At 43.6% G+C, this 22993-nt stretch overlaps 1 protein-coding gene across 2 annotated transcripts in view; it reads right to left on the bottom strand.

Moving 5' to 3' along the window:
- Positions 1–22993, bottom strand: part of LOC142097378 (syntaxin-binding protein 4-like) — a 58196-nt gene that overhangs the window by 20499 nt on the left and 14704 nt on the right. Inside the window, exons 1-4 of one of the 2 annotated variants that reach the window (XM_075179154.1) lie at positions 15812–16241; positions 10601–10674; positions 2752–2847; positions 505–574 (exon numbers count right to left, since the gene is read on the bottom strand). In XM_075179154.1, the coding sequence (XP_075035255.1) occupies positions 505–574; positions 2752–2847; positions 10601–10674; positions 15812–15948 (377 nt within the window). In that variant the 5' untranslated portion in view covers positions 15949–16241. Of the gene's footprint in view, positions 1–504; positions 575–2751; positions 2848–10600; positions 10675–15811; positions 16242–22993 lie in introns of those variants that run through there. The other variant, XM_075179155.1, reaches the window with a different exon arrangement.

The raw sequence follows: 22993 nt of genomic DNA, 5'->3' as shown, positions 1-22993 counted from the left end.
CTCTGTGAATGTTCTATTGCTCTGACTGGTTACAGGTTGGTCTAACACAATGAATTCTCTAATGCTCTGGTTGACCACAGTTTGATCCAGCCATGTCCATGTTCTAAATCACTGATTGGTTACAAGCTGGTTCTAAGACAGCCCTCTTCAAATTAAGTTACACACAGACCAAAAAATTGTAAATACAATATATCTCAATATATACATCTGTGCCAACTAAATCCTAGAAACCAGGCAAAGGTCGGTGACTTTAGTAGGAGATAAGACACCATGTAGTGAGGTTAAGTTGATATATCATTTACAAGTTTCAGCTTTTCCTTATTATGAAGCCACTGCATAGTTGTTAGAAATCTCTTATGTAAACATTTTAGGTTCTCTTAGTTTAATTTAGTGTTTTGTCATATTACTATTAAAATAAAAATACATTGTAAAAACATTGGTTTTCCTTCTTTTTATGTGATATTGCATACTTATTCATACACTTATATATGTACTATTAGTTACCTGTCATTTGACACTCTCAGCAAACTTTCTCCATTCACCTCCAGGATCTGATCTCCAGGCTGCAGCCGTCCTTAACAAATGATAAATGAATTATGTTGCAGCACAGCCTATAATGAATGCGACATACCATGGAATGATGTCCACTGTCACAAGTAATGAGGGCATTTCAAATATTCAGTGTCATGTACATGTTACTAAATGGAGGAACGCCCATGGGTCCAGAGCTGGAGGTGGACAGGACACTGCTGGGTGGTGGAAGAGAAGAAGGAGAGTGGGACAGGGAAATGATCGGTGGAGGAATAAACTGATATAGGACTCTGTTGGCTGAAGAGGAAGCAGCTTAGAGAAGTCATTGATGGATGGAAGAGGAGAAGAAACAGACAGGAACATGAATCTGTTCTGTTGAGTAAGAGAAGGAGCAGAATGGGACAATGGGGAAGGAAACTGGATCAAAGAGAATGAGTGGACTGGGATAAGACACTAATCAGGATAAGAAGAGATGTAGGTTGAAGAGGGCACTGCTGGTTGGAAGAGACCATGAAGCAGACTGGAAAAGGCCAATGGTTCGAGGTGGAGAGTAAGGGGTGAAATGAGTTGCAGTACTATTAGTTCGAGAAGATGAGGAAATCAGAAGAACATGAAACTCTTTGGTGGAGGATGTACAGATTAAACCTGATAAAAAATGAGTCACAAAGAACAAGAAACTGTTCAGTGGAGAAGGATGAGGAGACTAAAGCTGGGTAAACACTACAGAAAATTTCTCCCCATGCGATATCTTTAGCAATCTTACCAACGACTGAAAGTCCCGTTGAGCATGCCGATTCATGCGTACACATTTACACGATTTACCCTCAGATCTGTGCTCTCCATCTGTCATAACCAACGACTGAAAAGATGGTGACTCTGTAAACTCTATGGAGATCTGCCTACACAGCTGGTCATGAGTACATACATACTGCAGAATTTGCCAGACATCGCTCCATCGTTTACAGAGATTTCTAGTCCGGTTATAAAAAAAATGAACCGGTACGATGGGCCGTGGTACGATAAAACATGATTGTGGGAGCGTACACACTAATGCAATATCGGTCCTAATAGTCATTTATCGTATCATTGGCACGATAATAGGGTGAATACTCCGTAGTGTGTACCCAGCCTAATACAAGACATGATTAGTGAAGGAGAAAGCAGCTTGTAAATTATGCTGTTGGGTGAAAAGCAGTCTGAGGTACAATACTGTTGGACATAGGAAAATGAATATCTTTGGCACATGATACATGGGTAAGTTGTTGAAACAAAGTGGGACAATATAGGTGCAACTTACAAACTTGTCTTGCTTGACCAGCATTACTGCCAATATCATGCACAGTGCACACCCATGGTGATGACTGCTTTATTGTGGCATCGCGTGTGGGTATGCCATGAGATTATCGGGTCTATTGAAGAGATCCTTTCATCATTTCCTGAGCATTAGTTTCTGTAACATAGTTCTCTGAACTCCTCTACCTGCTCCTGTATTACTGTGCACCGACCTAGCTTGTTTGTCCTAACCTGTGTCCACCTTTCTTCTGTCTATCAGCAGTTACCTACCAAGACTAGCCTGACATGACCTGTGGGTTCCACCTCTCTCTTACAGGGGTCTCTGGTGAAAACCAGGATTTAAGTTGGACTTTGTGCCAAAAGCTAGTGGCATAGTAGGTCCATGACACAGGGCTATTAAACTGGTGGATGAAGGAGACGACTATAGGAACAGATAGCCGAGGGACAAGATATTGTTTGGTGGAAGAGGTGGAGCAGACTAGGACAAAGCACTGTTGATTTGAGGAGGAGAAAAAGTAGCAGTGCGGAAATGTTGGACATAGGAGAAGAAGCAACAGACAGAGACAGGACATTGATAGACCAGAGGGACCAGGACAGGGCACTATTTAGTGTGGACAAAGAGCAGACTGAGACAGAACATTGATGGGTTGACGAGAAGGAACACACTAAGACAATACACTGTTCTGGTCAGAAGAAGAAAGAGGGTCTGGGACAGAATACTGTGGAAAGGAACAAGACCAGACTGTGGTTGGACACTTTTAGTTGATGTGAAAGGATCCAATTGAAGTTGGAACGAGTCAAGACACAGATGATTATTGAATCTGTCCAAGATGGAGATGATGTAATTTTTGGGAAAAAGGGTTTACATTCAGCAGAGTAACCTCCCTGGGGCCAGGGAGTCATGTTATAGTTCTACAAAGGACTTACCATCAGAATAGGCCACACCGCCAGGAAGGATTCTTTTGACATACACTCCATATTCCTCTCTGCAGAACTCCCGCAATCCTCCAATTACCTTAATCCCTGAAATACAAAGTCCCACATTAACAAATGGAGGATGACAGGAGTGAGGCTGTGGTTATGTCATCTTAATAACTTTCAGAGGCTTCAAATAATGTTACCCCTCCAAATAACACACCAATACAATTATCAATGATTTAAAATTAATCTGTATCAAGGCATATTGGTGGAGGCCATTTTGTGGACTTAACATATATCCATAAAAATTCAGGTTCTCCATTCATTAGGAACCAGTAATGCCACTGGTTATTAGTGAATGATAGGCTTCATTCTTATTAAGTTGAATTAAGTCCAGACACTCTATAACTGCCTTCACTGTGTGTAGATGACAGGTGCATTTTAACTCCATGGAAAATGTTTGTTTTGTATCACATACAGTATTTTGTATTGCTCTCTTTCTCTCTATGTCCCTGTAAGGCACTCCTATCCACAACTGCCTAATAAATATAATTCATAGTTGCCAACATTGGCAACTTGTGTCCCGGGAGGGCAGGTGGGTGTGTGGAGTCGGGGCTCGAAGAATTGTATCATTAGCACTGCCCTAAAGCTGTCATCACCTTTTCGCCCAATAAAACTAGGGGATGGAGCCACAATGACGCGTACACTGCACCAATAAGCCCCACCCCCTCCATTTACTTTGCAGAGCCAGCCGGGAATCGGGAGAATTGCCTGCTCTCCTGGGAGTCCAGGAGACCGACCCGGATTTCGGGAGTCTCCCGGATATTCCGGGAGAGTTGGCAAGTATGATATAATTATTACCAGACTAAACAACATACAAAGATTTGGAAGCAATACCATACGTGCCTACTCTAACGGAATGTCCGGGAAACTCCCGAATTTCAGGTAGTTCTCCCAGGTCACTGGGAGAACAAGCCTTTCTCCTAGATCCTGTCCATTTCCTAGGGAATTTGGTAGGACGGAGAACACAATGGTGCGATTCGCCGCAAAACACGCTGTTTTGGAGTGATTGTGACATTACGTCACGGGGACAAGGCCAAAGTGCTGTAATTTGTGGCGGCACATTTCCCATGCACTCTCCACGTGACCTCCCCTCCAGGAACTCTAGAGCAAAACTGTGCGCTACAAGCCAGATGTAGCCATTAAGGTGAACCTGTCAAGTACACACATTGGGGGCGGCCATTTTGTGGGCTAAACCAGAATGCAGTTTATCAGGAAGCAGTGAGATCCCTGAGGCAGAGTCTGTCTTATATTCATGAGTTACTGGCTCATAAGGCTCATAGGGAATTAACACATACTCCTGAGTATTAATTCAGCACACAAAATGTCTGCCCCCACTGTTTAAAGGTCATAGGTGCACATTATATTATTGTGTAGTTTACCAGGGCACCCTCAGAGAGTCTAAAAATAAATGTATTTCCGTGAAAGCCTCAGTCTGACCTGTGACATTAGTGTTGCTGATTTATGCCGTCTCTATGGTATGAGACTGGACTGTAATAATCTTAGACAAACTGGATATGTTGCTGCTATTTTTCACTTTTGTAAATGTAATTCTGGATTTTCAATTTTTGTGATGTTTAGTGAGTCCAAAAAAATCAAAACAGGAAAGTGTGGATGTTTGTTTCTCCTGACTGCTCTGTGCTGCTGGGGGACCCTGCTCCTTCCACTATATAACTATCAGTCTGTGGCTTCCTGCTGTCTCCATTCCCCTCCTCACATCATGTCACTGCCCCTGTCACATGTAGCCCTGTCCTCACTAACCCATCACTCATCTCCTGATATACTCTGTGCTGCTGGAGGACCCTGCTCCTTCCACTATATAACTATCAGTCTGTGGTTTCCTGCTGCCTCCATTCCCTCCTCACATCATGTCACTGCCCCTGTCACATGCAGTCCTGTCCTCACTGACACATCACTCATCTCCTGATATACTCTGTTCTGCTGGGGGGACCCTGCTCCTTCCACTATATAACTCTCAGTCTGTGGCTTCCTGCTGCCTCCATTCCCCTCCTCACATCATGTCACTGCACCTGTCACATGCAGCCGTGTCCTCACTAACACATCACTCATCTCCTGATATACTCTGTACTGCTGGGAGACCCTGCTCCTTCCACTATATAACTCTCAGTCTGTGGCTTCCTGCTGCCTCCATTCCCCTCCTCACATCATGTCACTGCCCCTGTCACATGCAGCCCTGTCCTCACTAACACATCACTCATCTCCTGATATACTCTGTGCTGCTGGAGGACCCTGCTCCTCCCACTATATAACTGTCAGTCTGTGGCTTCCTGCTGCCTCCATTCCCCTCCTCACCTCATGTCACTGCCCCTGTCATATGCAGCTCTGTCCTCACTGACACATCACTCATCTCCTGGTATACTCTGTGCTGCTGGAGGACCCTGCTCCTTCCACTATATAACTCTCAGTCTGTGGCTTCCTGCTTCCTCCATTCCCCTCCTCACATCATTTCACTGCCCCTGTCACATGCAGCCCTGTCCTCACTAACCCATCACTCATCTCCTGATATACTCTGTGCTGCTGGAGGACCCTGCTCCTTCCACTATATAACTCCCAGTCTGTGGCCTCCTGCTGTCTCCATTCCCCTCCTCACATCATGTCACTGCCCCTGTCACATGCAGCCCTGTCCTCACTAACACATCACTCATCTCCTTATATACTCTGTGCTGCTGGAGGACCCTGCTTCTTCCACTATATAACTCTCAGTCTGTGGTTTCCTGCTGCCTCCATTCCCCACATCACATTATGTCACTGCCTCTGTCACATGCAGCCCTGTCCTCACTAACACATCACTCGTCTCCTGATATACTCTGTTCTGCTGGGGGACCCTGCTTCTTCCACTATATAACTCTCAGTCTGTGGTTTCCTGCTGCCTCCATTCCCTCCTCACATCATGTCACTGCCTCTGTCACATGCAGCCCTGTCCTCACTAACACATCACTCATCTCCTGATATACTCTGTGCTGCTGGGGACCCTGCTCCTTCCACTATATAACTCTCAGTCTGTGGCTTCCTGCTGCCTCCATTCCCCTCCTCACATCATGTCACTGCCCCTGACACATGCAGCCCTGTCCTCACTGACACATCCCTCATCTCCTGATATACTCTGTGCTGCTGGGGACCCTGCTCCTTCCACTATATAACTCTCAGTCTGTGGCTTCCTGCTGCCTCCATTCCCCTCCTCACATGTCACTGCCCCTGTCACATGCAGCCCTGTCCTCACTGACATATCACTAATCTCCTGATATACTCTGTGCTGCTGGGGACCCTGCTCCTTCCACTATATAACTCTCAGTCTGTGGTTTCCTGCTGCCTCCATTCCCTCCTCACATCATGTCACTGCCCCTGTCACATGCAGCCCTGTCCTCACTAACACATCACTCATCTCCTGATATACTCTGTGCTGCTGGGGGACCCTGCTCCTTCCACTATATAACTCTCAGTCTGTGGCTTCCTGCTGCCTCCATTCCCCTCCTCACATCATGTCACTTCCCCTGTCACATGCAGCCCTGTCCTCACTAACACATCACTCATCTCCTGATATACTCTGTGCTGCTGGGGGACCCTGCTCCTTCCACTATATAACTCTCAGTCTGTGGCTTCCTGCTGCCTCCATTCCCCTCCTCACATCATGTCACTTCCCCTGTCACATGCAGCCCTGTCCTCACTAACACATCACTCATCTCCTGATATACTCTGTGCTGCTGGGGACCCTGCTCCTTCCACTATATAACTCTCAGTCTGTGGCTTCCTGCTGCCTCCATTCCCCTCCTCACATCATGTCACTGCCTCTGTCACATGCAGCCCTGTCCTCACTAACACATCACTCATCTCCTGATATACTCTGTGCTGCTGGGGGACCCTGCTCCTTCCACTATATAACTCTCAGTCTGTGGCTTCCTGCTGCCTCCATTCCCCTCCTCACATCATGTCACTTCCCCTGTCACATGCAGCCCTGTCCTCACTAACACATCACTCATCTCCTGATATACTCTGTGCTGCTGGGGACCCTGCTCCTTCCACTATATAACTCTCAGTCTGTGGCTTCCTGCTGCCTCCATTCCCCTCCTCACATCATGTCACTGCCCCTGACACATGCAGCCCTGTCCTCACTGACACATCCCTCATCTCCTGATATACTCTGTGCTGCTGGGGACCCTGCTCCTTCCACTATATAACTCTCAGTCTGTGGCTTCCTGCTGCCTCCATTCCCCTCCTCACATGTCACTGCCCCTGTCACATGCAGCCCTGTCCTCACTGACACATTACTAATCTCCTGATATACTCTGTGCTGCTGGGGACCCTGCTCCTTCCACTATATAACTCTCGGGGGAGGGGGGCATTCAATTAGCCCTGAAGTGTCTTGCGGACGTTCCAAAGACACTTCGCCGCAGAGATTTCGCACCCCATAGAGTTGCTCATTATTATACAGAATAAAAGCTACAAGTGAACCAAGGAGAGAACTCCCCTTACACCTATTCAGCTTATCCACAAACCTGACACACACAGACGGGACATGTGCACAAAGCAATATAGTAATTCCATGTAAGCAATAACTAAAGAAATGTATTTAAACAGCAGATAGAACATGAACAAGAGAAAGAGGAAGTGAAGTCTCATTTATATAAATGGATGAAATGAATCTCTGGTAAAATGGCATAATATCCTGTGACAGATCCTTTGCAACATTAATCAAATGAAAGTAAATAACTTAATCACAATAGAGCAATTATCCCGTTATAAATGATAATTTCTTTATTGTTTTCTTTTTATGTCTTAGCCCCTGCGAGATGTAACCAGTAAATTCTATTTTAATTTTTTCTTTCTAGGCTATTTCTATAATACCTGCTCTTACTATGATTCTCTATATCCCATTTTCATTCTCCCTGCGCTGACTCAATTGGAATAATGGTTTAATGTTTCCCAAACAATACCGCAAATCCTCTTACGCACTGGGTGCTGCCAGAGATTAGATCCTGTCTGATTACTGCAAGGGGTGATTGCTTTATATCATGGGCGATGGAAACCCCAAATCCTGCCTATGACACACAGCAGCCTGCGCCTGTAACCAGCTGTCTAGAATGTCATTTGTCATTGTCCAGAAGTAGCTTCTGTAGTTACCTAATATAGTCGTCATCGTGATGTGTACCACCCTTGTGTCACATAGTAACATAGTAACATAGTTGATGAGGTTGAAAAAAGACACCAGTCCATCAAGTTCAACCTATTTTGGATCTCCTGCGATCCTGCACTTATATTTGAAATTAATCCAGAGTAAGCAACCGCCAATCTGTTTCAATTGTGAAAATCCCACCCAGACTCAATATTGCAGTTCTATTTTTACCCTATATCCACTACTATCCTTCATTTTAAATTAACGGTCGTATCCCTGGATACACCTTTCCGCTAAAAATTTGTCTAACCCTTTCTTAAACATATCTATTGAATCTGCCATCACAACCTTCCCTGGCAATGAATTCCACATGATTCATTGTGAAAGTGTTCTATAGTGTGATGCATGACCCCCTAAAGTGCTAAGGAGGAGTCCCGCTCATCCTCGGCATTTAAGGGGTTACATACGTCCAGGTGGATTCTCAGGACATCGCTAGATTAACTACCAATACATTTGATAATTGGGGCACCCAGTCACTGGCTCAAGACTCTGCGGTCGGCAACATTGTGCCGAAAGTTCCAGATGATCCCAAAGCCTGTATAATCTAAAAAAGACTATGCAAGTTTTTAACGCATTATATGGACTCTGGTAACCAGAAACTTCAGAGCACTTAAGAAGGGGCACAGTGGCTGCTCTCCAGTGGAGCAGGTACCAATCCTGGAACAGGGCGTTATCTAAGGCAGCTTCACACTAGCCTCACTGTTCTTCACTGAGGACAGCAGTGACTAAGGTTAATGGCTCCTGTTGGGCTTGCTACTTTGTGGACCACAAAAAGCAGGATGACATTGGACTTGTCCTCTCCCCTGCTAGCAGAATAGTGAACAACATGGCTCAGAAACTGGGGCAATGCTCGAAGGGAATCAGTGACTAAAGCCCCTTTCGGTTAGTGCCTGGTATCTTCAAAGACAAAACTGAGAGGTAGATTTATCAAACCTTCTAAAAAGGAAAGGTGGAGGTGTTGCCCATAGCAACCAATCAGATTCCAGCTATCATTTATCTTGTATACTTTATAAAATGTATCTAGAATCGGATTGGTTGCTATGGGCGACATCTCCACTTTTTGGAAGGTTTGACAACCACCGCTAAGCCTTACGCTAACAGCTACTTTGCTAAAAAAAAAAGTATTGAAGCATCTTAAATCAAATGCAGTATTATGCTTGAACAGTACACAAAATGAACTAGCCAATAGAATAGGATTTTTTTATCCTGAAAATATATGTATATAGTCTCCTAAGAGAATGTTTCAACGACACCACATACAGAAGATCTGAGAGAATATTAAGTGTTATGGGTAGATTTACTATACCTTGTAAAAATGAAAAGTGGAGGTGTTGCCCATAGCAACCAATCAGATTCTAGCTATCGTTTTCAAGAATGTACTAGATATATGATAGCTAGAATCTGATTGGTTGCGGTGGGCTACACCTCCACTTTTCCTTTCTAGAAAGTTTAGTTAGTCAGGGGCGCACGGAGGATTTTTCAGGGAGGGTTTCCTCCGCCCCCGAAAAAAAAAAAAAATCCTAGAGGCCTGCCGCGCATGCGCGGCAGCTCCGTTTCGACTGCACTGTAGTATACAGCAGCCGCGGCGCTGTCAAAGAAGCGTCCGCGGCGGTGCTGTATACAATACAGCACCGCCGCGGACGCTTATTAGACATCGCCGCGGCTGCTGTATACTACAGTGCCGATATGTAGGGCACTTTTTAGCGGAGGGGGGGGGGTTTCTGGAGACCCAGAAACCCCCCCTGCGTGCGCCACTGTTAGTCTACCTCTAAGGTGTGTATTTGCTAAACTGTGGGTTTGAAAAAGTGGAGATGTTGCCTATAGCAACCAATCAGATTCTAGCTGTCATTTATTTAGTGCATTCTACAAAATGACAGCTAGAATCTGATTGGTTGCTATAGGCAACATCTCTACTTTTTAAACCTGCAGTTTAGTAAATACCCCTAAGTCTCTTATTGTTATTGCACTCTATAATTTCAACCACTCTAACAAAGCACCTATCTCCATACATAGAAATAACATGTGTAATACCCACACCATCACGCGGAGCGGAATCAAAGACATTTTGATTTATTCTACCTTTTGATAGGTGCCAATTGTAGAACATATCCACAAAGGATTTGCTTACCTCTTTTGCTATCTATTGCAACTATCGTTCTATTGTCGGCTTATATGTTATTTTAAACTGTGATATAATTTGTGCATTTTTTAGAAACACTCTCACACATATAATCTCATTGGGTTTAAGAAAAGTAAAGCAAAAAAAATTAGTACTTTGCACCTTGGCAAAACCATGTTGTATTAGAGGGGGAAATAAATTTAAAATGTGGGGACAGATTTATAATTGGGATAGGACATGTCCTAGATCAACTTTTAATGTCAGTGTAAAAATAAAGCTATCAAGTTTTTGCGTGCTACATGAAACAACAGCCAGTATTTTCCTTATGTGCAAAATAATAAACTAATTTGCACCCCTTGAACTGTATCATGGTTTTGTCCAGGAGACAATTTACTCATTTTCTTGCTCTGCTCTCCCTAATGAATCAGGCCCATTGAGTCTTGATAGAACATTCAAATAGTTAATAGAATAGAATGTTAGTACATCACCTAATCCGTTGGCACAATCACTGAATTCCATGGAATAAACGGTTCGATCCATGCCGTAAGGACCCATTATTGTCCTAGAGAACACAAAACGATTATCAGAACGTAGCAGTGAGACAGTTGTTATGTTTGTGCCCAAGACTCTAAAATTTATTAAAAAATACAATTTTTTTTATGCCTAAAACGCATATCGCAATATTGCATCGTTACAGTTTGTCTATTCTGAAATTAGTTTCTTCTGTAAGAATAAAAGTATATCCTAAAATGCATTCAGTTTAAATGGGCTAAAGCTTAGGAAAAATAATCAGAATAATTTTCTTTTATCTTAAGGGACCTACACAGATAACGATTCTATGAATTTATACGGAAAGATATTTTCACTAAACAATCGGAACACTCACAGAACAATATAAATCTAATAAACGTCATATAGTGATCAAGCATAGAGAAGAGATTGCTCAATTGCTATCGTGCAATTTACCCACTGAGCCATCAAAAGGATCAATCTTGGATGATCAATTTTCTGAAAGATCTTTTCTATTCAGATCTTTTGAATACGATATTTCATGTGCCACAAGAATCATAGATTTATTATCCTTTATTTATATAGCGCCAATCATATGCTGCAGGGATGTACAGAGAATATTTATTCGCTCACACCAGTACCTGCCCCATTGGAGCTTACAATCTAATTTTTGTCAGAAGCCAATTCATTATCAGTATGTATATGAAGCGTGGGAGAAAACCCATGGCGACGTGGGGAGAACATACAAACTACACACAGAAAGAGCCCTGGTCAGAAACTAATTCATGAGCCCTGCTCTGCTAGACAACAATGCTAACCCTTGTGCCGCCTCAAATTTGTTTTTATTATTATTATGAGCATTATTGATATTAGGTGCATTGTTCATGCATTTGTATCAAACACTAAGGAAAAAGTTCATATCTACTTGAGAAAACCTGCAATCACCCCCTATCATGTAAGAGTTCTTGTGTTTGTCTCTTTCTACGCATGTTCGGAGTGCAATAGGATTCAACTTTAAATGAAGCCCTTAATGAGTATTTGTTACTCATACAGCAATGAGTAATAATTTCATATATAATTTAATATATCAGGTGAAAGTAATTATTAGGATCTATAGTACATCAGTATTTCCCATCACTACATCTATAGGGCAAATGTGTAGATTCCTGGATGTTCCTGCCCTGACATGAAAATCTTTTATAGTTAATAAAGTAGCTTCTGAAGAAGAATATACATTGTATTCACTGATACACAGCAGAGAGAGAGAGAGAGAGAGGGTTAGAAGGAGAGAGAGGATGGGAGAGAGAGAGAAGAGAGCAAGAAGAGAGTGGGAGCGAGGGAGAGAAGAGAGCAGGAGCAAGGGGGAGAAGAGAAGGAGAGAGAAGAGAGAGAGATCAAGAGAGAAGGAGTGAAGGAGAGAGAGAGGAGGGAGAAGGAGTGAAGGAGAGAAAGAGAAGAGAAAGAGAGAGAGAGAGAGAGAGAGAGAGAGAGAGAGAAGGAGTGAAGGAGAAAGAGAGAGGAGAGAGAGAGAAAAGGAAAGAGAGCGAGAGAGAAAAAGAGAAAGAGAGAAGAGAGGGAGAGAGAAGGAGAGAGAGAGGGAGAGAGAAAGGGAGAGAGAGAAGAGAGAGGGAGAGCGAGAGAGAAGGAGTGAAGGGGAGAGAGAGAGAGAGAGAAAAGGAGAGAGAGAGGGAGTGACGGAGAGAAAGAGAGGGAAGACAGAGGGAGAGAGAGAGGGAGGGAGGAAGAGGAGAGAGAGAGAGGGAGAGCGAGAGAGAAGGAGTGAAGGGGAGAGAGAGGAGAGAGAGAAAAGGAGAGAGAGAGGGAAGAAAGAGAGCGAGACTGAAGGAGAGAAGGAGTGACGGAGAGAAAGAGAGAGAGAGAAGGAGTGAAGGGGAGAGAGAGAAAAGGAGAGAGAGAGGGAGTGACAGAGAGAAAGAGAGAGAAGACAGAGGGAGAGAGAGAGGAGAGCGAGAGAGAAGGAGTGAAGGGGAGAGAGAGAGAGAGAGAGAGAGAGAGAGAGAAAAGGAGAGAGAGAAGGAGTGACGGAGAAAGAGAGAGAAGACAGAGAGAGAGAGAGAGGAGAGGGAGGGAGAGAGAGAGAGAGAGAGAGAGAGAGAGAGAGAGAGAGAGGGAGAGAGAGAGAGGGAGAGAGAGAGAGAAGAGAGAGAAGGAAAGGGAGAGAGAATGAGAGATAAGGAGAGAGAGAGTGAGGGAGAGCAAAAGAGAAGGAGTGAAGGAGAGAGAGAGGGAGAGCGAGAGAGAAGGAGTGAAGGAAAGAGAGAGAAGAGGGAGGGAGGGAGAAAGAGAGAGAAGGAGTGAAGGTGAGAAAGAGAGAAGGAGAAAGGAGAGAGAAGTAGAGAGAGAGAAGGAGAGAGAGAAGGAGAGAGAGAGGAGTGAAGGAGAGAGAGAGGAGTGAAGGAGAGAGAGGAGTGAAGGAGAGAGAGGGAGAAGGAGAGAGATAGAAGGAGAGAGAGAAAAGAGAGGGAGGAGAGAGAGATGGAGAGAGAGATGGAGAGAGAGAGGTAAGAGAGAGGGAGGGAGGGAGAGAGGGAGGCAGGGAGAGAGGGAGAGGGAGAGAGAGAGAGAGAGAGAGAAAGAGAAGGAGAGAGAGAGAAGGAGAGAGAGAGAGGAGTGAAGGAGAAGGAGAGAGAGAGAAAAGAGAGAGAGAGAGAGGGGGGGGGAGCGAGAGAGAAGGAGAGAGAGATGAGTGAAGGAGAAAGAAGGAGAAGGAGAGAGAGAGAAAAGAGAGAGAGAGAGAGAGGGGGGGAGCGAGAGAGAAGGAGTAAAGGTGAGAGAGAGAGAGAAGAGAGAGAGTTAAGAGAGAGGGAGAGAGGGAGAGAGAGAGGGAGAGATGGTGAGAGAGAACAAGTGAAGAAGAGAGAGAGAGGGAAAGAGAGAGGGAGAGGAGAGAGATGGAGACAGAGAGATGAAAGCAGTAATGAACACAAGTGATAAACTCACATGAATAGAATCATCTCAGGACAAAATATTAACCTACTATATCCACACACACTACACATTCTACTAAAGCCATAACAGTGTCTACACAAGCTGTATTACAACACACACGCTACGTAAACGCATGTACCCCTACATTTATCCCTGCTGCGCTCCCTCCTCATCCCCCTCACCTCCAATGCTTTATAAGTCAGTAAATGTTAACTGCATAAAGTGTAATAAATACAACACAGACAGAAAGAAAAGAGGAGTAATATATAACTGCAGCAATTTGCTCTACTAATAACTACTGTCCTGCTGCCACCTTTCTCTGGTTTGCAGGTGCAGTCCTAATTTGCCAGTAATAGTCCCTGCAAAATTTGGACTTTGATAGTTGTCCCTGTTTTCATACTGATCCTTGCACTGAGATGCCTCTCTTGTTCTGCACGCTGGATGTAATTATCTGTCATTTATATCAATCATTATATGTGGACATGTGCACAGTACCACCTCTAAGGTCTCAGTATTTATTTCAGCAGTCGAACTGGGGGTGTATACGGTGGTATGTCATACTGCCACTACTACTGCCTTCATTGTAACACTATCACAATCCAGTCACTTACATTCCCTTTACATTTTCTAAACCACCATTTCTAAATTTCCAATTTGACCACTGATCTATCCCTCTTTTATATGCAGGTGACTCTCCTTCAGGACCTCTGTATGCTGGATGGAGTCCTCAGTATTTATTCACGGCTATCTTGGAAGACAATGTGGATGTCTTCCTTAAAATTGTCCAGTTATGGATTCCAACTCTATTATGGGTTTGTATTCTTAATATACTAATTCAATATCATCTTAGACTTTGGGGCCTTACTTGAAGTTTATAGAAGCCCTGTGTATGTTTGTGCACATTGAGTCTGCACACCTTATATCTGGTGTACAGATCTGTCCCGAGCACGATGTGTCAATCATTATCATCTTCTCCAAAATTTGCACTTTGTTCAAGTAGGTGCAAAATATAAGTCTTGTAGTTAGTCCCGATTTTAGGGCTGTGTCCCGCCCAGGGACATGTTTATCCCATAGGTGAACATTTTGGGGAGAGGGAGGTATTTAATGAGAAGACTAGCACTTTACAGTGCTAGGCGCCCTCTGTGGACATGACCACGCCCCATCGCATTTGTGACCACGCTCCATTAGCAAAGTGGCCACGCCCCTTGTTTCGCTGGCAGGGAGAGACATATATAAACGCTCTTACGTGCAACTCTAAACCAGACTCAATGTATTTGTATCGCTCTATTTACTATGTTGAATGTCAGTGTCTATGTTTGTCCTTTATGGGGCTGTTTAGTTATCAGCGCTGAAGTGCACACTCACTTAGAGCAGACATCGTGGCCACTAATCGCCATGACTTCACTCCTCCTAGGTTCATACACTGTCACTGTAAGACTGCCTCATCCATGGTTCTTTGAGAGCAGAGCAGAACACTGATCCCGTACCTGCTGTTATTTCAGCACACAGTGGACAGCCTGCAGATTAGCCACACTGCATCAGCAATGTTTCTGAGACAGACCCCATTTTCAGCAACCGAAATGGACGCTTGAAAAGGGGTGTCATTATCAGTATCTGGTATAATAAGGTATATATACACTTACTGATAACTACACAGAACTATTCTTGTTCAGTACTGTACCATTTTGGATGTAATTTTCAGTATACAATACAATACACTTCCATAGTCATTCCCATGATCATATCATGTCAGCAGACCTATGTACACCTAGAACAGTCTACGCAACATAAAAACCTGCTGATTAGCAAAGTGTCCAGAGAACCTGCAAAACATGCAACTATGTATCTATAAATTGTTGAGCTATACAATACTGCAAAGTGTAAACCAGAGTGGAATTTAACATTTTTCCCATCTTATCATTATTATATTGTATTATTTCCTGGACAGAGATTGAATTTTCTGGTCAACAGCAACAACAAATATAAAAACAGTAATGACAAAGTAACAAAGTAGCAAAACAGTCATAAAACAATGTATCGACAATCATTAATAAGAGGGAACAAAGCAACACAACGGACAGTAATCTGTATCCGACACAGAGCTGGTTTAACAGATGTGGCTGCTTCAACCTAACCTCTGCCTCAGCTTGCAAATCCTCAACATCTGCTGATTTACCTACGACACAGGCGGGATTAAAGGGACCCACATTTCCACAACACCATCACCCCCCCCATCTCACCTGCTGATCATCATGGCTCCTTTACAGAAGACAGACACAGACGGCATCCTTCTGAATTGCGCCAGGTTACATGCACAGTGACCAAGTAGGGAAGGAGTTAGTGGCTGGGCTTCTATGTGAAAGGGAGGGGAGATCATGTGATATGTTAGTAAAGCCCTTCTCTAGTCACACCGAGATGCACAGTTACCACCCCTCGGCACTAAATGGGTCAATGAGGATCCAAGTCTATTTTAATCTATGCCAGTTTGTTGAGGGCATAACCAGAAGCTTTGATGTGTAGCCAGTTAGAGTCAGCTCGGAGTTTGAGGCAGCTGTGTAGAACCCTGCTCCTCTGTTGGAATCATGCAATAATTCCGAGGACAGGTAATCTTATTGGGTGTTGCTAGGCAACAGGAGGACAGGTAAGGACCACAGCAGGATGAAGGTGTACTGCTGACAATGCATCCAATTGTAAGTGTGCTTTCAGTGACCTCAATATTTGCACAGTGCAAATGAGATTACAAAAACTACTAAGTAAATATATAAGTATATCACTGCTATTATATAAATTTGAGTCCCAACTTAAAAATTGCACACAGATGGAAAACTGTGCTGTTTTATGTTTCCTCTGGGGTGGTAATATTTGCAACTTGTAAAAGCCTGGTAATGCACTTTAACACTGATAGTCTAAAACAGGGGTGTCCAACCTTTTAGCTTCCCTGGGCCACATTGGCAGACGATGAGTTGGTTTGGGCCGCACATAAGATACACTAACAATAACGATAGCTGATCATCCAAAAAACCATAGAAAACATAGTTAACATATATATATATGAGAAAAAAAGTAATATATATATCACTTTTTTTTCAAATCCCCCTATACTTACCTTTCAATCGCCCTGTTCAAAAAATCCTCTCTAGTTATTATACTATAATCACTTTTTGTATTGTTTCGATGCAATATCATTTAAGCCAGGCATTGTATATCAGGGTGCCCTGACCAGGCCTGCGGTACCTGACATATACACCACTGTGACCCCAAATTTTGACCTGTTTTGATAATTACACCACTATGTTAGTTAAGGGATAACAACTTATAATGGGCCAAAGAGAATAATATATAATGCCCCATTAGTATTACAAGTAGAAGTATGTAGCAGGGAGATAAGGTCCATGATGCTCCAGGACCAGGTGACTTTTATTCACTTGTCAGCGTCCCTTGAAACAATAAAAAAAAATCCCCCTTAACTTACCTTTTAATTGGCTTGTTCTCCTGTCCACTTCTCTTCTTTTCTCCAATTCTGTGCTGCTGATTGTTCTTCTCGCGCGGGTGTCTCCTCTGTGCTGCGCTCCGCAATGGATGTTGGGCGTGATGACATCACGCCCGACATTCACTGCGAGCGCCGCACGAAGGAGGAGACAAGGGAGGGAGCCGGAGTACCAGCTGGCGTGACCGCGTGTCCGCAAGGTAAGTAGTTTCTTTTCTTTTTCTTTGCAGGATTTTTTTTTTCCATTAAGAGCGCTGCCCCCTTGCCACAACCAAAACTCCTTCTGGGCCACATTTACAGGCGTGCTGGGCCGCATGCGGGCCGGGGGTTGGACAACCCTGCTCTAAAAGATAATGTACATAAATGGGGGTTTTCTGACACGTTGGTCTGCAATTTCTCAATTGTCTGCAGCTCTCGTTAGCGATCAGTACAATATAATGGCGTTTTACAGAAGCATTGGTTAAGTACATAGTACAACTTGCTGTAAGGAGGCTTTGGGAACACACTTCTATCTCTCTGTTAAAAACGAGGACAAAGTATAAGGTTTTGTCTACTGCACGTAGAAGCTGTTTTTAAACGTGCATGTGTATGTGCCCATAGATGTCAGAACAGCTTTATTGACAGGGTCCATGATTGTTCTATATTACTGTTTCTAAAGTGGAGCAAGTGAGACGCCCAGTCAAATCAAAAATCAGAGTCAACCAAAAAACTAGCCCTATGCAGGGGACAAAAAACATAGTTCATCACTGACAATGTTGTACAATATTGGACGAGATGAGAAACCCCTAGAACCCTGTCACCAGGTCTTCTCCTGCAGCAGCCTCCTTTCCGTGGAACGCAATTTGTTCCATAGTACTCAGGTGACCTCAGGTAACTTGTGCAAGAAGATACAAATTAAATACTATATTGCTGTTAGGGTGGACTGGGCACAGAAGGAGGTAACAGATGATAGCGAGAGCGGCAGGATACAGTCCAATACACAAGACCAAAGTCAGGACAGGCCAAGATCTATTTCGGGGTCTATAAGCAAGCTGAGGTCAGGGCTGGCTACGTATAATACAGGCTGAGGAGTTCAGAGCAAAACCCCTTATAAAGGCCGAGGTCAGGATAGAAAGAGGGCAACAGAAGATTCAGATAACAACCAGTGGTCAAGGGCAGAAGAAAACAGTAAGGTCCAAAGAACGATCCAGGTCACAACAATAGGTCAAATCAGAGGCAGCATTCACAGCCCACCAGCTCATTATAAACTGTAATACAATTAGAGGGAGAATTACTAGGCAGCTGCTGATGCCTAACAACCGGCAGAAGCAACAAGCTCAGAATGAGATAACGCCCACTCTTATCTGATAGGTCCAGGCAACCTGCCCCACAGAAAGTGCATCCGTCGCTTCTATTAACATAAGTCTCTTCAGCCAAACAGAACTTGATCTGAAATGCTAAGATCCATCTCCTTTTGGCCCAGCTTAACCCCCACTCCCTGCACTGTGCCAGGTATCTAGCAATGGGATAAGTGCAGAGTGCCTAAAAGTGAGATCAGTGTTATGTGGGTAGCAGTGGGGCCAGTGTAATATGTCTGGCTGTGGGAACACTGTAATGTGACTGATAGTGTGAGAAGTTATGTAGCATCTATAATAACCAAGCTATCTAGTGCTTGAATCCCTTAAGAATACAAATGCAGAACGCTATTAAATGTAGTTTTATAAGATGACAAAATGTCACAATGCTTAAGGTATATAAAAATACATAATAAAAGGACATACAGTAAAATGCAATTACAGCCTTTTATTACTTCCACTACAAACACAATTTAGTAGGGAATTCTTAAGAATTAAATATATTTTTGCCCATATATAATAAAAATATGGTTTTACATTCAATGAATCGGTCATCCATTTATGCACAGATACATAGGAAACATAACAGTATTTGGTACATGACTTAGGAAGATACCTGATAAATGTAGTTTCCGTATGAGCTAAGATGTAAGTTTGACATAAGTCATGGGCCTATTTGCACTGACCATAAATACACACAGAGATCTATGCAAGTATAAATTATGAACAATATTTCTTTGATGTATAGATTTATTATATGAATCAAAAGGACTTCAGTGACCACAGTATAATTTAATATAGTGGTATGTCAGCAAATTTAAATGAACCTTTTCATTAGACTCACACAGTGGGGTAACATGTTAAAACATTTTATAGCTGGATGAGTAATGAGTTTCATATATGTTTCATATTTTATTGTAGTCACCCCTGACAAAGCTATAATTCATGACAGTCATTCTAGTCTTCATTTGGGTGTAGTACCTATTAACGTTACTGACTACTCCGACAGAGAAGACAACGACATGAGAAGTCTGATTCAATAGTACACCGACCTGCCAAAAAAATCCTACTTACTGGAATGCAGATTACTTCATATCACCACTCGCTCTGTTGCCGACTGGAGAAAATAACGTAATCACCACCCACATAAAGAGGCGATGGGTGGACCCGCCTGTCATTTATGTCATGTAAGTACTATTTTAGGGGTTAGGGGTGTTAGGGGTATTAGGGTTAGGAGTTAGGGTGGAACAAAATATAGAAAAATCTTGGAGGAAAACCTGCTGCTTCCTTTAGGAGACCTGGGATTTGGCAGAAGATTAAGATTTCAACAGAACAATGACCCAAAGCACACTGCAAAAGCCACGCATCGGGGTGGCATGAATATAAAAATAATAAAAATGACGGTCCAACCAAAGCACAATCCCATCGAGACTGTGGAATGATGTTAAAATTGCTGTTTCTCAGAGACTACATACGATCAATCCTAAATTTTCAGATGTTTTCAGATGTTTGTTGGCGAGGGGTGTTCTGCAGTCAGGTCCTTTCTTTACATTTAGTGGCAGTGTTCCAAGTTGATACCTTTCTGGAGTGACAAAAAACTGCTAATATAAGTGATCCTGGATATAAATGTCCCGTTATCTCCAAAATATTTCCTCTTCCCGTTGGTTGTCCCATCGGTCACCTGTCACCAAAATAAATTGATCCGATATATTATCTCTGCTGCCAGCTAGTGGCTGTTTGGAAGCGTCCTACGTTTCTCTCCAAACAGTCCTTTACAGGATCCGCTATGTATCTCACATGGGGTTCCTGACAAGCATTATCAACAATTCCTCCAAGACACTCTTCAATGCAAGCCCTCCCTTTGTCTGGTAGGGCCATAGATCGGTGGCGTTGTAGATGCTATATATATTTCTCTCTCATCCTCCTGGACCCTTCCTCTAATATACTGGGATGCACTTGTCTATTAGGATATATGTCCTTGGATTTATTTCCAAATATTGCCTCTGACTAAGCTGATTATAGGCAGAGTTAAGAGGAGTCTATGGGCTCGTTTAGAGAAGCATTTTTGCAGAAGTTGGTCAACTCTGTACAGGAGAAAAGCAAACTGTTCTGAAAATGTTACAGGTATCAGAATCATTGATCCCAGTACCTGCCTTTTCAATTCATACCAGTGATCAGACTGCAACACCAGAAGATCATACCTGCACACTTTTCTGACAGTTTCCACTGACGCGTACGTTATACTGCGGCTCTTGTGGACAACAGATTCCAGTAGGCACCACGTTCAATGACAAAAACGAATTTTAGAGCAGTTTGTACCTGGTCAGCCACTTCTGCAAAGAAACAGATGGAATGAGCCCTTAGACAAACACCAAGTTCCCCAGAAACAGACAAAGTGGTCCGTATAGAGGAGAATGTGCTAAGAAACTATCACTGGCCACACGGCTATCACAACATGTATGGTCCCATATCAGTCAATAATAAGATAAAAACGTAACAGGTATCTTTATTGGACTTGTTGCTAAATATGGGCAGAAGGTGACAACAGATGACCGCCGTTGGTCTGTTTGTGCGGTCATCTTCTGACCGCAGTAACAGGACTCCAGACCTCGTAAGATATCTGGCTACTTGATTCTAGCGTCGAACTTGTCCAACTTGGCGTCTTACCTGTGTGGCCAGTGGTTAAAGTAGAAATTTAGAAATGGTGGTATGAAAATGTAGAAGTGGGAGAAAGAAAAATGTCACGTTGATGTATGTAAATGGAATTTCATTGTTTTGCAATGAAGGCAATAGGAGAAGTGGTGGTACGGCATACCCCCGTATACCCCCCACTTAATGCTGGCATAAGAGATAGGAGTTCAAGTCCTTTGAGCCTACAATATACAGAATGATGAACATTTGGAGTTGGCACACCTATAAATAACAAAATTATCTCGCCCCTCTATTACAATTATTTGGCTTTGTAAATCCCACAATCTGAGGCCACGGGCTCTGTAGGATAAACACAGATGACCGGAATTCAGAGTCAAACACAAACTGCAATACACCTACTTGGTCAGGATCTCACTCTGACACAATGCAGCTGATCTGTCTTTGTTTCCATTTGACTGCTGGAGGATTAATCCTCCTGTCTGCCCCTGTGCGAACCCACCCTCTGCGTATATCCTCTCTAAACCATCTCTTCCTAGCACACAGAAAACCAGCCAGACTAATCTTTTCTTGAAAAGTGATTATGTGCAGTACAATGACCCGCGCGCCCTGCTGGGGGTCACCCACGGGTTACCTCAAAATTGCTTAATCCAACTGCTCAGGTTTTGTATCTCTGGAATCTTACGTAACGAGAGATTTAAAGGCTGGTAAATAACGGTACAGACTTGATGGACAGATACAACCAAGCCAATCATAAGTTCTACAGTCTGTGAGGTCATTACATCACCACGTACCATGATTACTGAACATATATAATACATTGTACATATGGAGCAGAATGTATTGCAATGTTTTACATGTTTAAGTTAAATATCCCTCGCTATTCACAAACCAGAAAACCAATGAAACGTATGTCCCAATATAGCGCAGATTTTTTAAATTAATCCTTAGTCATAGAGCACCATTCAATGCAATAAAGTCTGCTCCATCTGCATAGAACATGGTAAGGAGTAAATGTTACTGTAGGGCTGTAGCCAGGGCCGGATTTACCACTAGGCAACCTAGGCACCTGCCTAGGGCCTAGCGGCTCTCGGGGGGCACAGCTTGGGGGGACAGGAGCAATTTTTTTAAAAAATAAAATTGGCCCCTCCCCCGACTCGCGGCTAGCCCCCCTCCCCCGCGACTAGTGCGGGGGGGGGGCGCGAATCAGGGGAGGGGGGGGGGTCGGGTGCTGCGAATCGGGGAGGGGGGGTCATGTGCCGCGAGTCAGGGAAGGGCCACACGGGGCTAGTGTGGTGGCTGGTCCCCTCCCTCCCTCCTCTGTGTGGCCTGCTGTGTGTCACATGGGACGTGCACCACATGACAGGTGCCGTCCCATGTGTGAAGGGGATGAAGACTCCACAGCTACTAGATGGAAAAAGGTAAGTTGGGGGAGGGGTGGGGTAGTATATTAAGTGTGCGTGTGTGTCCACTGTGTCCGTGTATCCACTGTGTCCGTGTATTATGTGTGTGTGTGTGAGGGGCCACTGTGTCCGTGTATTACGTGTGTGCAGGGCCATCTTTTCCATTGGGCACTATGGGCGGGTGCCCGGGGGCCCCACGGACAAGGGGGCCCCATAGGCAGGGCTCTTAATTAGAATAAATAATCCTGAAAAAAAAGCCTGCAAAAAAAACCTTCAAGGGTCACTGAGCAAGTACATCTATCTATCTCTATCTCTATATATCTATATATGTATCTCTCTCTCTCTCTATATATATATATATATATATATATATATATATATATATATATATATATACACATATATATAGGGGCCCCGGTGCACTGCTTTGCCTGGGGGCCCATAATGTTGTTAAGATGACCCTGCGTGTGTGTGTGTGTGTGAGGGGCCACTGTGTCCGTGTATTATGTGTGTGTGTGTGTGTGTGTGTGTGTGAGGGGCCACTGCGTC

Source organism: Mixophyes fleayi, chromosome 7 (assembly GCF_038048845.1).
Source record: "Mixophyes fleayi isolate aMixFle1 chromosome 7, aMixFle1.hap1, whole genome shotgun sequence".
Classification (NCBI taxonomy): Eukaryota; Metazoa; Chordata; class Amphibia; order Anura; family Limnodynastidae; genus Mixophyes; species Mixophyes fleayi.
This window is presented reverse-complemented; position numbering and strand designations above follow the sequence as displayed.